The following is a 12,265-nucleotide window of genomic DNA, read 5'->3' as shown; positions in this document are numbered from 1 at the left end:
ATTCTCTGTGTAGAAACTTATTTGATTAATTAACATTTATACTAATGATGTCATTGATATAAACATTACTCTTATCTTGCATCACGCAAGAGATGATCTTGGAGATTATCTTGGTCTCACCGATAGGAACGACCGGGACCTCTCTCTATAGAGTATCTTTCCGCGATTTATCAACGTATCTCATCTCCGCGGGACGTTTCTTTGCGTCGCGACGAAAGATAAACGTCTTCGCTCTTTTGGTGACGGGACGAGAAACGGTTCGATATACTTATATAGCGTACGCGAATGTTCACTGTATAAGTATGTCTTTCCTTATTGTCTCGAGTCATTCGTTTGCGGGCCGATTGACAGTTTTTGCTCCTTTCTTCTCCTCCCTGGACGTGCCTCTGTCCACGATACTACGTGCTCCGATAATTAAGACGTTTCCATTTGAAGTTTGACGTGCGCGCGCGCGCGTAATCTGGATATGCGTGTTTCGGCGACGACGACCGGAAAAAAGCTAATCGTTATGCATCACGCCGGCAATTAATGGTGTATGATCGAGGGTCATGTTCCTGGAAGGAGCTCAGATCGAACGGGCAAAAAATGCGAATACACACACGCGCATGTGCGTGTATTTCGTGAGATTTATCGATATCGAAGATGAATCGGAGAATCGATGACCATTTTTAGATGTCCTCCGCATATTTATTAAGCACCCGCGTAATTGGATACAAAGGATGCTGACACAGGCTTCTGTTAAATAAGCTCTCAGCATAAATCTTTCGGTATATAATTTGGAATTATTAAAAAACGAATTTTTTGGCCCACATATATTTGGCTCTCTGATGTTTCATTACATTTAAAATTTTGCAAGGCGCGTTATAGATGTATTGTCTGGCTTTTGTTCGTGATATTAGTATTGATATTAATTTTTCTACAACTTTTCGCGCGCGTGAAAAAATTATGTCAAAATTGTCGGATAAGAACTATATATAAAAATGTTTTTAGCAAATATTTTCACACCAACAATAAGATATCTAGTTTTAAATCAATTAAGCGCTATTTCAACATATGCAGAATAGGGATGATCAAAGATTCAGAACAAAGTAACGATATAATATAATTATATATATCACTAATAAAATTGCAATATATCAAAATATAAAATAATTTATAATTTATAATAATGATCACAATAGTATAATATATAAGAATGTACATATTTGAGTGAGATGGATATTTCATTATAGATCAATATTATAATTACGCAAACTCATAATGTATGTAATAATTTTTTAAAAGTATGTTCACATATAAAAAAATAGATTATATATTATAACATAATTTATTATTTATTATACAAAGGAACTGTAGAAAGAAGTACATAGTAATCTAACTGTACAAATAGCGCAAGAGACAGTCAAACTTTCACCAGAATTATTCACTCATGTTCAAGTGCCATATATCAATGAATTCAGTCTGAGCGTTCATTTTGTTGAACATTGAATAAAAGGCACTGGCAAGAATTGCTTCTCTTGTTTTTCCTAATATATAATTTCTATTATTTCATCATATTAACGTGTCAGCACACAAAGTTCATTTACACGCTTACTATAATATCAAAGAGTAACTTCGAGACGCATTTTTCTTTTACGACCAGAATAATTTTAGATATTCAAATAATTATGACATAATTAAACATCATACAAAAACACTGAGAAAGTGTTCAGTTTTTTTCTCTGATTTATCTGCTTCTTTAATGTAACATGATATTTTAATATAATGTAAAATAAATTACATAGCTTCTTTTCATATCGAAAACAGCATAATTATACTCGCGCTTGGTATTTATAAATATTATAAAATAGCTTTTCTAAAACGCAAATTTAATTTGCTATTGCTAACATAAGTCTTGTACATGTCATAAATACTACACATTGACATAATAGTAATTCTGCCATGGCAATTTTGTCGCTCCATATCTGGAAATTGTATAGGAAGCATAAGTAAAGCACATTCAAATTGGTCGCTGTTATCGTTCATGTATGAAAGTACATCCATAGCGAAAAACACAAGTTCTATCTATTATGCTGCGCTTGCGGTTCTACTATCTGTTCCCCACTGTGAACTGGTTGTGTCAATGTATTTTGAAACCACATCATCCAGTTGCTCAGGTAATGGCCGTCCAATTGATTTTCAGGATTGTCCCTTATCTGCACATCGTTCAATTCTTGAAAATTGCGAACGGTTCGGAGTTCCGTAAAATTATTGTTCACCGAATGGCCCTCATGCATCCTTACCTCCCTCTTTCTAAGGGCATCTTTTACTAACCTTTGCCTACGCTCCTCTTCCGTTTCAATAGCGGATCTCGTGAATCTCATTTCCCTGGCTCTCAGAGCGTCCCTTTGCAATCTCTCCTTCCTCTCCTCCTCAGTCTCTTTAGCGTATTGATTCAATCGGGCCTCTCGTCTCTTTGCCGATTCTTTATTAAGCCTTTCCTTTCTCTGGTCTGGTGTTTCGCTCGCATATAAAGATAATCTCTTGATTCTTCTTCTCTCAGCCTCGCGGTCTAATCTTTTTCTCCTATCTTCCGGTGTTTCGTTATACATTCTATACTCCCTTTTTCGCGCTGCTTCGGCGTCGAGTCTTTTCCTTCGTTGATCCGGTGTTTCGTAATACATTCTCATCTCTCGTCTTTTCGCCGCTTCCTTTGCCAACCTTTGCAAACGCTGCTCCTCGCTCTCTTGTTCATACAACTTCTTCCGTTTCTCTCTCATACACTCGGCTTTTTTCCTCAATCTTTCTCTGTACTCTTGATGTACGGTGGATTTTATTCTAATGTGTTTTTTTGATCTTCTAGATATTTTAGTTCTTTCCAAGGTATCTTTGCCGTTCGTTAATTGATTCTTACGTTTCGCTACTGCGATTACGCCAGTCAACAGATCAACGTCAACTGGGACTTGTATATTCTGCTTAGCGTCCTTCAAGACTCTTAATCGTATGCTGGCATCGTTATTGTCATCGCATAACCATTCCGCTGTGTACAGAGTGCCATGGTCTTCATCATCCTCTTTCTTTATGTTGATATTAAGCCCGTCCAGGAATTCGTTCGGTATCGTCACTGTAGATATATTATAATTCGTCGTTTGTTCATCATTACGAATAAATACTTCTGTCGCGTTCGATTGTTTCTGGAAATCGATATTTATGGAATCAGAGTCCAAGGTATCTAGGTAAATCGACTCTGTTAGTACGTTAGTAATGGCACTGCTCTCGCTATTTTGTACATTCTCTAAAGTAGAATCTGAAGTGTGCGATTCATTCAATTCATTCTGGTCTTTATCAATCGCTTTCTCACTGGTTACATGATAATTTTTGGTCTCTTTGATCTCAATAGCACAAAAATGCTGTGCTGCCGTAATTATCTCGACTTCATTAAGGTCTGTATCGGGGTCATCGTTCTTACGCTTGTTACTGTACACTGAGATCAAGTCTGTTGGCTGATTTCTTACTTGTACATTACCTTCAGATATTTCCATGTCCCTCTAGAGATCAGATAATGTATTGAATGCTGAAATTATATAATAATAATATTTAGAATCGTGTTATAAACTATTATTCTTACAATTATAATTATAACAACTTACACATACATTTACATATATATATATATATATATATATCTTTCAGAAAATATATAAAAGAACATCAAGAAATAATTACAAAACAAGAAAATAAAAAAGCTGATTTTAATAATTGTCTTGATTTCAAATTATCGCAATAGAATTATGATAATTAGATATTAGAACCTGTCAGTTAAATATATGCTCCATACCTGTGTATCGTCTGCTTGACAGCTGATTCAAGATGGTAGGATACATAATTTTTTGGAGTAATGCATTTTCGCAATATCCTTAAGCAGCAACACGCTCGATGCGCTTATCATTTTTATCCCCATATCACATGATAATATAAATCATGCGTAAATGTAGCACTTGTCGTATTAGTTAGACAACTCTATCCGAAATTCAATCGTATGTCGAGCACTGCTCTTTCATCCACATTTTTCGTCATTGCTAACGCAGTGGAACTAGAGAGTGGACTCAACATCAGAATTTTGAACTGTATTTAAATTCGAAAATGGCAGGACAATTTCATATTGTAGAGCGCGTTGCATCGATAGTTCGAGATTGGCTGCACTGAAAAAAATACTTGAAAATTATACTTATTGTAAATGTAGGTCTACTTTAATATTTTTTCATAGACATAGGATTGGCGAGCTTTTGGTGGGTCTTTGTGATTCGCCTTGAACTCTAATATTTCATAGCTTGTTTCTCTCCCTTTGTATAATTTGCAACATATAAAAATTGGTATCAAAAACATTCTAAAAATTCTAATATTTCTACTGTAATAATTTTTGCAGATTAAAAGTATTGTGTTTGCAGAAAGTTGGTTTGCTATTGGCAGAATAATTAACACACATACATAAGCATTTCTATAAAAACAAAATCATTAAAATGTTTTATGTAAGAGAATATAATCACGAGCAGTAAAAAATAACTAGATTAAATTCCTAATAGAAATAATGAAAAAGAATTATTCAATCAATTATAATTTAATCCAACATATCTGTTATAAACACACGTACACAAACACACACACACACACACACACACACATATACATATATGTTTATAATTTTATGTATATGTTAATATCCTATATTTATGACTTTGTATCTTTTGGTTTCCTTATCAACTTTTCGTTATCGAAAATACATTTCTAATTGTCATAATATTAGCAAAAGTTGTGCCTTGAAAATAAAGTAACTCAGACTTTCCGGAATCACAAAACAAAGAGAAAATTTTCCATACTCTGCAAAACAATATATTATCAAGTATGTATGTAATTATAGTGTTCTTATTGCCTTTTTTTTCCTTTGAAATATATGTCTTATATATTTCGAAACAAAAGTTAAATTTGTTTATAAACATATTGTTCTCGTATCGTTCTATTTTATCTTTTTAAAATCAAAAGTAAACAGATTGATCACACATACAATATTATTATGCAATAGATGATTTTTTTAAAACTCATATATATTTATATCATGTATTTTTAAACTTAAGGGCAAAAATTTTATTGCACATGCATTTAGCCGACATTCATTACAACATTGAGAAAGAGGGAAACTCAGAAGTCTGCAGACCAAATTAATGGACCCAACCGCAGACGTGGATACCAAGTGTTTATTATTACCATTAATAAAGAAGCTAAAATGCATTTCTCAAAATCCGAGAAAAACTATTGCCGAGATTAATCTTTTGAATGCATTTCCTTCACACGAAGTGACTCTCCCTGAAGTAAACTTTAGTCCAAGACGAATCATCGAACATATGTTGAACACACATACATGTACTAAGCATAAAATTAAAAAAAGACCCGATCTCTTAAAAACTATTATTTATAAATACGAGGATCACTCATCAATCGTTCATCAATTTATATTCTCTAATAATATGTCTCTTGCTGCTGATATCTCCACTATATGTTATTTCTATTATGCAATAATACCACGCGAATACTTCTTTTTGAAAGTAATGCAAGAATTATTTTACACGATGGTAAATAAATATGAATTAAAGCCCACTTACATGATATATTTTGACCAAAATACGATTACCCCGTTAAGGATAACGTACTCTTTTCCAAGCATATCCTTTCCGTGGTATGGTTATGAACCTGACATTAATAAATCGCTAAATTTTTCATCCATTTCTACAACTTTTTTCGACTTAATTCAAAATAAAGTATTCTGGTGCCCCATGATTGCTGCAATTATCCCCAGATTAAATTCAATCTTTATCCCCATAACGTTACTCGTGGCTATAACTGTTAAATTAAATCAAATGATCAAAGACTATCTTAAAATGCCGAATTATACAAACATTCCATTAAAAATAATTTATCATCGCATCCTTGCATTACATTTTTCCGAAGCCTTCCCTGCATGTTTAAAACTTGAGCTATGCAAGACGTGGGGCATTGTGGATATGAAACAAGGAGAATATAAATTTGCCGATTATTTTGCAACACATCGGCAAGAAGCTATAAATGTAATATTAGAGTTAAAATCACAAGATCCCGACTTGCTAATCATACTTTCTAAAATACTTATGAAAACATAAATATATATATTCTGGCTTTATCCAGCATTAATCTGTTATTATGTATACTTATATATAGATGTAGTAAGTAGTTATTGCTACAAAGATTAATGACAATGCATTTATATTATGACATTTAGAAAGCGAGAATTTCTTTTCTTGTAACATTTTTTATCAATTTGTATTAATATTTAATTAAGATTTCATATATAAGTAGCAACTAAAATTGACAAAGCATTATCTAAAAGAATCCAATCTATTTTCTAGGAAAAACTATATATATATATATATATATATATATATATTTAAAATTATACATATTATATATATTATAGATTATATATACTATAATTATATATATATATATATATATATATATATATTATATATACATATATATAATTATATATATTTATAATTTATATGCTATATATATAATATAATTATAATATAATATGTATAATTTATATATATTTTTATATATTGATTTTTTCCAGATTTAGTATTGCTTAAAAAAAGAAGTATCCCTTTGTTTTTAAAACAATATACACATTGCGTGATATATTATTTTAAAGTTTCAAATGTACATATATTTTGAGAAGATTATTTTTCTCAAATTATAATTGTAATAACATAAAAACTGTTTCTTATTGGGAAACAGATTGGAATCGATATTCATCTATTCCAACCGTTTTAGATTAAAGAAACAAGTTTCTATATTATTTTTTTGAAACATCCATATCTCATTTATATTTAAGCATATCTTGTAGCTTTACTTTCACATAGACACGTCAAATGTAGATAAGAGAAAATTTCGTGACAATTGCATATGCACCATGACTTATGTGCTTAGCATATGCACTTTGTATTATAATTTGTTATTTGTTTGAGGAGTACAAAATTGTAAAAATAAGACGGTCACTTTTGAATGACACATCAATACATATAAGAACACACAGTAATGATGTTTACACGAAATTTTTGTTTTATTAACCGCAATTTATTTTATTAACCGCAATAATCGAATATTCATTGCAGCTTATAATATTTAACAAATTTATATTCTACCTTGTACTATATAAAAAGCTATACAAAATAATTATTACACAAGATAACAAAAATTATTTTGTAAAAGATATTTTATTATCAAAATATATATAATAAAAATTATTATTGATATTATCAACAATTTATTTACATCTATTTTTATTGTTTAATGAAAATATATTTTCCATTTTTCAAATATACTCTTTAAAAAAAATAAATTTCAAGAGAAAAAGAAACTCCTCAAGAGAACAATGCTTATTTTTTAGCCCAAAAAAAGATTATTAATTAATATAATAAAACGAAAAGACTCTGATATATTTGAATACAAATTCAGAAACAGATAGAAAATAGGCTAATCAGAATCGGCGCAGAAATAAGGCGCAATGAACTTGTTCGAAATTTTATTTATTTTTTATTGACCTATTTCCTATCTGAATTTATATATTAATTAATAGTAATTAATTTCTTATTTAATGTAGCTTTATGTATTTTAGAACATATTTTGATAGATCATATTCAATTTGTTGTAGCGATTATTTAAGGAAGAGGAGAGATATGGGCGTGTGATTTGATTGTCATAATAATTTATTTATCATTTCTAAAAAATAATGTGTTTATAAAATGAATACAAATTTTTATATATTTAAAAAAATTTTTTTGTTTTAAGATAATAAAAAGAAATAAAATTTTTTTTACATTTTATTAATTCTGTGTTAATAAAACATTACATTATCAGTTGTTGTCAACTTGATGATCGAATAATGTGAAATGATGCTACAGTATCAAAAATAATTAGAGATGAGCCTCTAGGGAAGGGTCTTTAAAAAATAATGCATTCATATACACCATAGACAAAGTAACAATAAATAGAACAGAGCAGTCGATTGTGTATCAACTGACATAAAAAATTACAAAAATGAGCAAATTACTAAACTAGGTTTGAATTAGGGAATTTAAATTTTCTAGTAAATTTTCTAGTAAATTTTCTAGTAAATTCGCTCAGCGTTGTTGGTAATCCTGAAACCGAAGTTTCACATTGTTACCGCCAGGGTGTCCAGTAAATTCGGAGTTTACTTCTGAATTTCTGAACATGTGGACATTAGTAAATCTAAAGAGAAATAAAAAGAAATAAAATTTTTTAATTTAATTTAGACATAGATATACTTATATAAAATTGACCTGATAGCGAAATATATTAATATTTCGATGATTTATCTCTTTTTATAACATGCGACATAGTTTTATTATTATAAATTTTTAAATGTGAAATACCTGTACATGTGTTTCACATTGGCATATTTATTTTACTCAGCTGATTAGGACGAATTACAAATAAAATGGGTTTGACCAAACAATATCTGAGATATGTACCAGCAGGTAATGCAAATATAATTGCAAGCCCACGTTGTAATGTTGTCTTTGTAAACTTGGAAGATCAGGAAGGTAGATTTGTTGCCGCTGCTGCATGTGAACATGTATATATTTGGGATCTACGGCTTGGAGAGAAGGTAAGAAAAAAATTTAAAAACTTAATATAAAAATAATTATAATATCTTTATAATTCTAATATAATACCATTGATGTTTCTTAGGCACAAGTGTTATCTGGAGATAAGATATGTGTAACACGTCTAGCTGCATCGCCCAATAAAAGGCATATTGCTGTCGGTTACGCAGATGGTACAGTGAAGATCTTTGATTTAACCTGTGGTGAAAATGTTAGTGTATTTGTTGGACATAAATCTGAAATAACAGCATTAGCATATGATGCTTTAGGACATAGATTAGCCACTGGTTCTAAGGTAAGATTATTTTACATATATATACAGTTGTACCATGCAGTTCTAAGTACTTATGACATGTTTTTTTTTAATATAACAGGATACCGATATCATTGTCTGGGATATTGTAGCTGAAACAGGAATATGTCGGTTAACTGGGCACAAAGGTATCATAACTAAATTGATATTCATGAAAGAGCATAACATTATTATCAGCAGCAGCAAAGATACATTTGTAAAGTTTTGGGATTTAGACACCGAACATAACTTCAAAACTCTTGTTGGACATAGATCAGAAGTGAGCTATTTAATTATATTTTTTGTTTGTTAATTATATTAGTTCTATTTAATTGAATTGATTTGATGCTTGTGTTAAAGGTTTGGAGCCTAGTTCTAATGAAGGATGATCAGTATTTAATAACAGGATGCAATGATAAAGAATTACATATCTGGAAAATAACTTTTCTTGATAACAAAAGCATTGAACACGATACTGCTGTAAATGCTTCAGATCTCAATGAAGAGGACGAGGAAAGCATGGATGTAGATATGGTATGTACTTTTATTTCTATACATTATATATATATATATATAAAAAGTTTATATATTATTATTTGTATATACATAGTCAGAGTAAAATAACATGAAGGTATATTTTATATTTTAGAAATATCCTATAAAATGCAAGAAAATTGGAGGTATATTAAGAGCTAGTGGTGGTCGAGTTATTTCGTTAGAAGTTGACTCCACTTGCAAAGTTCTTGGATGTCATGGAGTAGGGAATTCCATTGAATTGTTTTATCTATTATCCGATGACAAAGTAAAGAAAAGATTTACAAAAAGATTGAAAAAAGAAAAACGACAAACTCAGCAGTAAGTTAAAATTTACGTTAAAGTTGGAAATTTAATTAAGTTGGTTTATTTCTATGAAGATTCAATTACATTTGCATGTTTTTTCATCAATAGGGAAGGGAATGATGTAGAAAAAGAGCTATCAAATGCACCATCTCTCAGGGATGAGATAAAGCGATTACATGTTATTCAAGCATCTGGTAAAGCGAAAGGACTTGATTTAATTATGGGGAAAGGGAATGAACTTAGAGTTAGTATAATGCATAAATATTAAATATAAAATTAATTAAATTATCCAAAAAATGTATGTTACATTTTATTTCTCTTATGTAGGTATGCATTGGAGTGAATAACAATTCAATCGAATTACATTCTTTATATGTGGAAGAGAAAAATCCCGAAGTGAAGCTTTTACGTTCAATAATGGCACATGGGCATCGTACAGATGTTCGAGCTATTTGTTTTAGCTCTGATAATTTGGCATTTGCTACTGCTAGCGGAGATTCTGTTAAATTATGGAACAGGTAGTATAACATTTTTAAACATATTCTTAATAAAGAATAAATGTTAAGGTTTTTTCTTTAATTCACACAACAACATTTTTAGGCCCACAATGGCATGTTTACGCACGGTGCAGTGTGGTTATGCTTTGACAATAACATTTGTGCCAGGTGATAGACATCTGATTGTTGGCTTAAAGGACGGTAAAATGCTTATTATTGATATCGCATCTGGTGATATTTTGGAAGAAGTGGAGGCGCATTCCAAGGAGCTTTGGAGCGTGACATTATCTCCTGATTTGGTAATATTTTTTTAAAGAAAGATATTTTAATAGTAATTATTTATTTTAAAACTAATTGATATATTTTTGCATTTGTGATATTATGCAAATAGAAAGGGATTGCCAGCGGTAGTAGTGATCAAACGGTAAAATTTTGGAACTTTGAACTCATTCAAGATTCCGACAATCAGATAAAGGCAAAGGTTCTTTCTGTTTTACATACAAGAACGCTTAAACTTGAAGAAAGTGTATTGTGCGTAAGAATAAGTCCGAACAGCAGATTTGTTGCTGTTTCTCTATTGGACTCTACCATTAAAATCTTCTTCTTAGACACATTTAAGGTATCATATATAAATATCTTACAATACTATACTTACCTTATTACATATGTATCTTGAATTTTATTATATCACTCTTGTGTAATATTTCATATTTTTATTGTAGTTCTTTATATCGCTTTATGGACACAAGCTACCAGCATTGTGCATGGATATATCTAGCGACTCTTCACTTATAGCAACCGGTTCCGCCGATCGCAACGTTAAGATCTGGGGTCTGGATTATGGAGATTGTCACAAATCAATATTTGCGCATGATGATTCTATTACGGGCCTTTCGTTCGTACCTGAAACACATTATTTCTTTACATCTGGAAAAGATGGAAAAATCAAACAGTGGGATGCCGATATATTTCGAAAGATCGTCACATTACAAGTAATATATTTCATTTCATACTTTATAAAATTGCATATCGACGGCTCAATTATAATACAGCGCCTTAATCTTTTTGTAGGGTCATGCTGGAGAAAGTTGGAGTTGTTGTGTTTCACCCAATGGGATTTTTGTCGGTTCGTGCGGTTCTGATAAAGTAGTTAGATTATACGAAAGGACTGAGGAACCATTAGTATTAGAAGATGAAGCGGAAGATGAAAGAGAACAACAGGAAAACGAGCTAGTCACTGGTGAAACCACTACAGTGTTAGGACAGAAACAGCAAGTGTTGCCTTCTAGAAAGACTGTTAACAGTGAAAAAGCTGTAAGTTATGTCCCTTTAAAACGTATAGCTTTTGTAAGATAGATATCTGTTTTATGATATATATTTTACTTGTATTAGGCTGAATTGATACTAGAATGTTTGGAAGTGTCTAAACAATACGAGATAGAATTGAATAAAGATGTTTCTGCTGATAAAACACCACCTCTTCCTCTGGTAATGCAAGCTTACAATTGTACAAACACAGAAGACTTTTTACTGGAAACCTTTAAGCGCGTTAGGGCAAGGTAAAATAAAAATGTAATAAATGGAATAATCTTGTTACATAAGAAAATATAATTGAAAATGTTGCATATTTCAGTGAGTTGGAAGAAACATTACTGTTATTGCCGTATTCTGCAGCCTGTGATATTCTACAGAAACTTCCTAACTTGTTGAAAAGAGATTATCATGCTGAATTATTAGCCAGATTAGCTTTGTGTTTAATACAAGCACATCACGGTCCAATAGTTGCCAATCAAAATCTTCTGCCCACATTAGAGATTGTGAAGAAGCTCGCTGTAGAAAGGATATGCATTTTAAGAGTAATAAAAATTTATTTATTTATTTATTGAATTGCTTATATGAGAATAATGCACTTAATTATTAGATAAAATAATAAT

The 12,265-nt window shown here is 30.8% G+C and overlaps 2 protein-coding genes across 4 annotated transcripts in view; one reads left to right on the top strand and one right to left on the bottom strand.

Annotated features, from left to right (window-relative positions):
• The window catches only part of LOC145944810 (WD repeat-containing protein 3), a 49,334-nt gene that overhangs the window by 36,827 nt on the left and 242 nt on the right, over positions 1–12,265 (top strand). Inside the window, exons 2-14 of one of the 2 annotated variants that reach the window (XM_083053375.1) lie at positions 8,509–8,704; positions 8,788–8,997; positions 9,077–9,274; positions 9,355–9,528; positions 9,644–9,849; positions 9,943–10,078; positions 10,162–10,352; positions 10,435–10,630; positions 10,723–10,950; positions 11,054–11,323; positions 11,403–11,645; positions 11,724–11,890; positions 11,965–12,187. In XM_083053375.1, coding sequence (XP_082909501.1) covers positions 8,534–8,704; positions 8,788–8,997; positions 9,077–9,274; positions 9,355–9,528; positions 9,644–9,849; positions 9,943–10,078; positions 10,162–10,352; positions 10,435–10,630; positions 10,723–10,950; positions 11,054–11,323; positions 11,403–11,645; positions 11,724–11,890; positions 11,965–12,187 — 2,613 coding nt within the window. In that variant the 5' untranslated portion in view covers positions 8,509–8,533. Of the gene's footprint in view, positions 1–8,318; positions 8,705–8,787; positions 8,998–9,076; positions 9,275–9,354; positions 9,529–9,643; positions 9,850–9,942; positions 10,079–10,161; positions 10,353–10,434; positions 10,631–10,722; positions 10,951–11,053; positions 11,324–11,402; positions 11,646–11,723; positions 11,891–11,964; positions 12,188–12,265 lie in introns of those variants that run through there. The other variant, XM_083053374.1, reaches the window with a different exon arrangement.
• Positions 1,309–4,069, bottom strand: LOC145944569 (uncharacterized). Of its 2 annotated transcripts, XM_083052967.1 has the most exons (3): positions 3,818–4,069; positions 2,314–3,553; positions 2,067–2,195 (listed from the first exon to the last, which is right to left on the bottom strand). In XM_083052967.1, exons 2-3 carry the CDS (start codon positions 3,519–3,521, stop codon positions 2,192–2,194), a joined length of 1,212 nt encoding a protein of 403 aa, XP_082909093.1. In that variant the 5' UTR covers positions 3,522–3,553; positions 3,818–4,069; the 3' UTR covers positions 2,067–2,191. The 2 variants fall into 2 exon arrangements, with proteins under 2 accessions (XP_082909092.1, XP_082909093.1); XM_083052966.1 differs by having other exon boundaries at positions 1,309–3,553.

Source organism: Prenolepis imparis, unplaced genomic scaffold, assembly GCF_030444845.1.
Source record: "Prenolepis imparis isolate NDT839.2.m4 unplaced genomic scaffold, iyPreImpa1.0 SCAF_13, whole genome shotgun sequence".
In the NCBI taxonomy this organism is placed as follows: Eukaryota; Metazoa; Arthropoda; class Insecta; order Hymenoptera; family Formicidae; genus Prenolepis; species Prenolepis imparis.
Note: the sequence above shows the minus strand (reverse complement) of the source record. Positions and strands in the feature narration are given on the sequence as shown.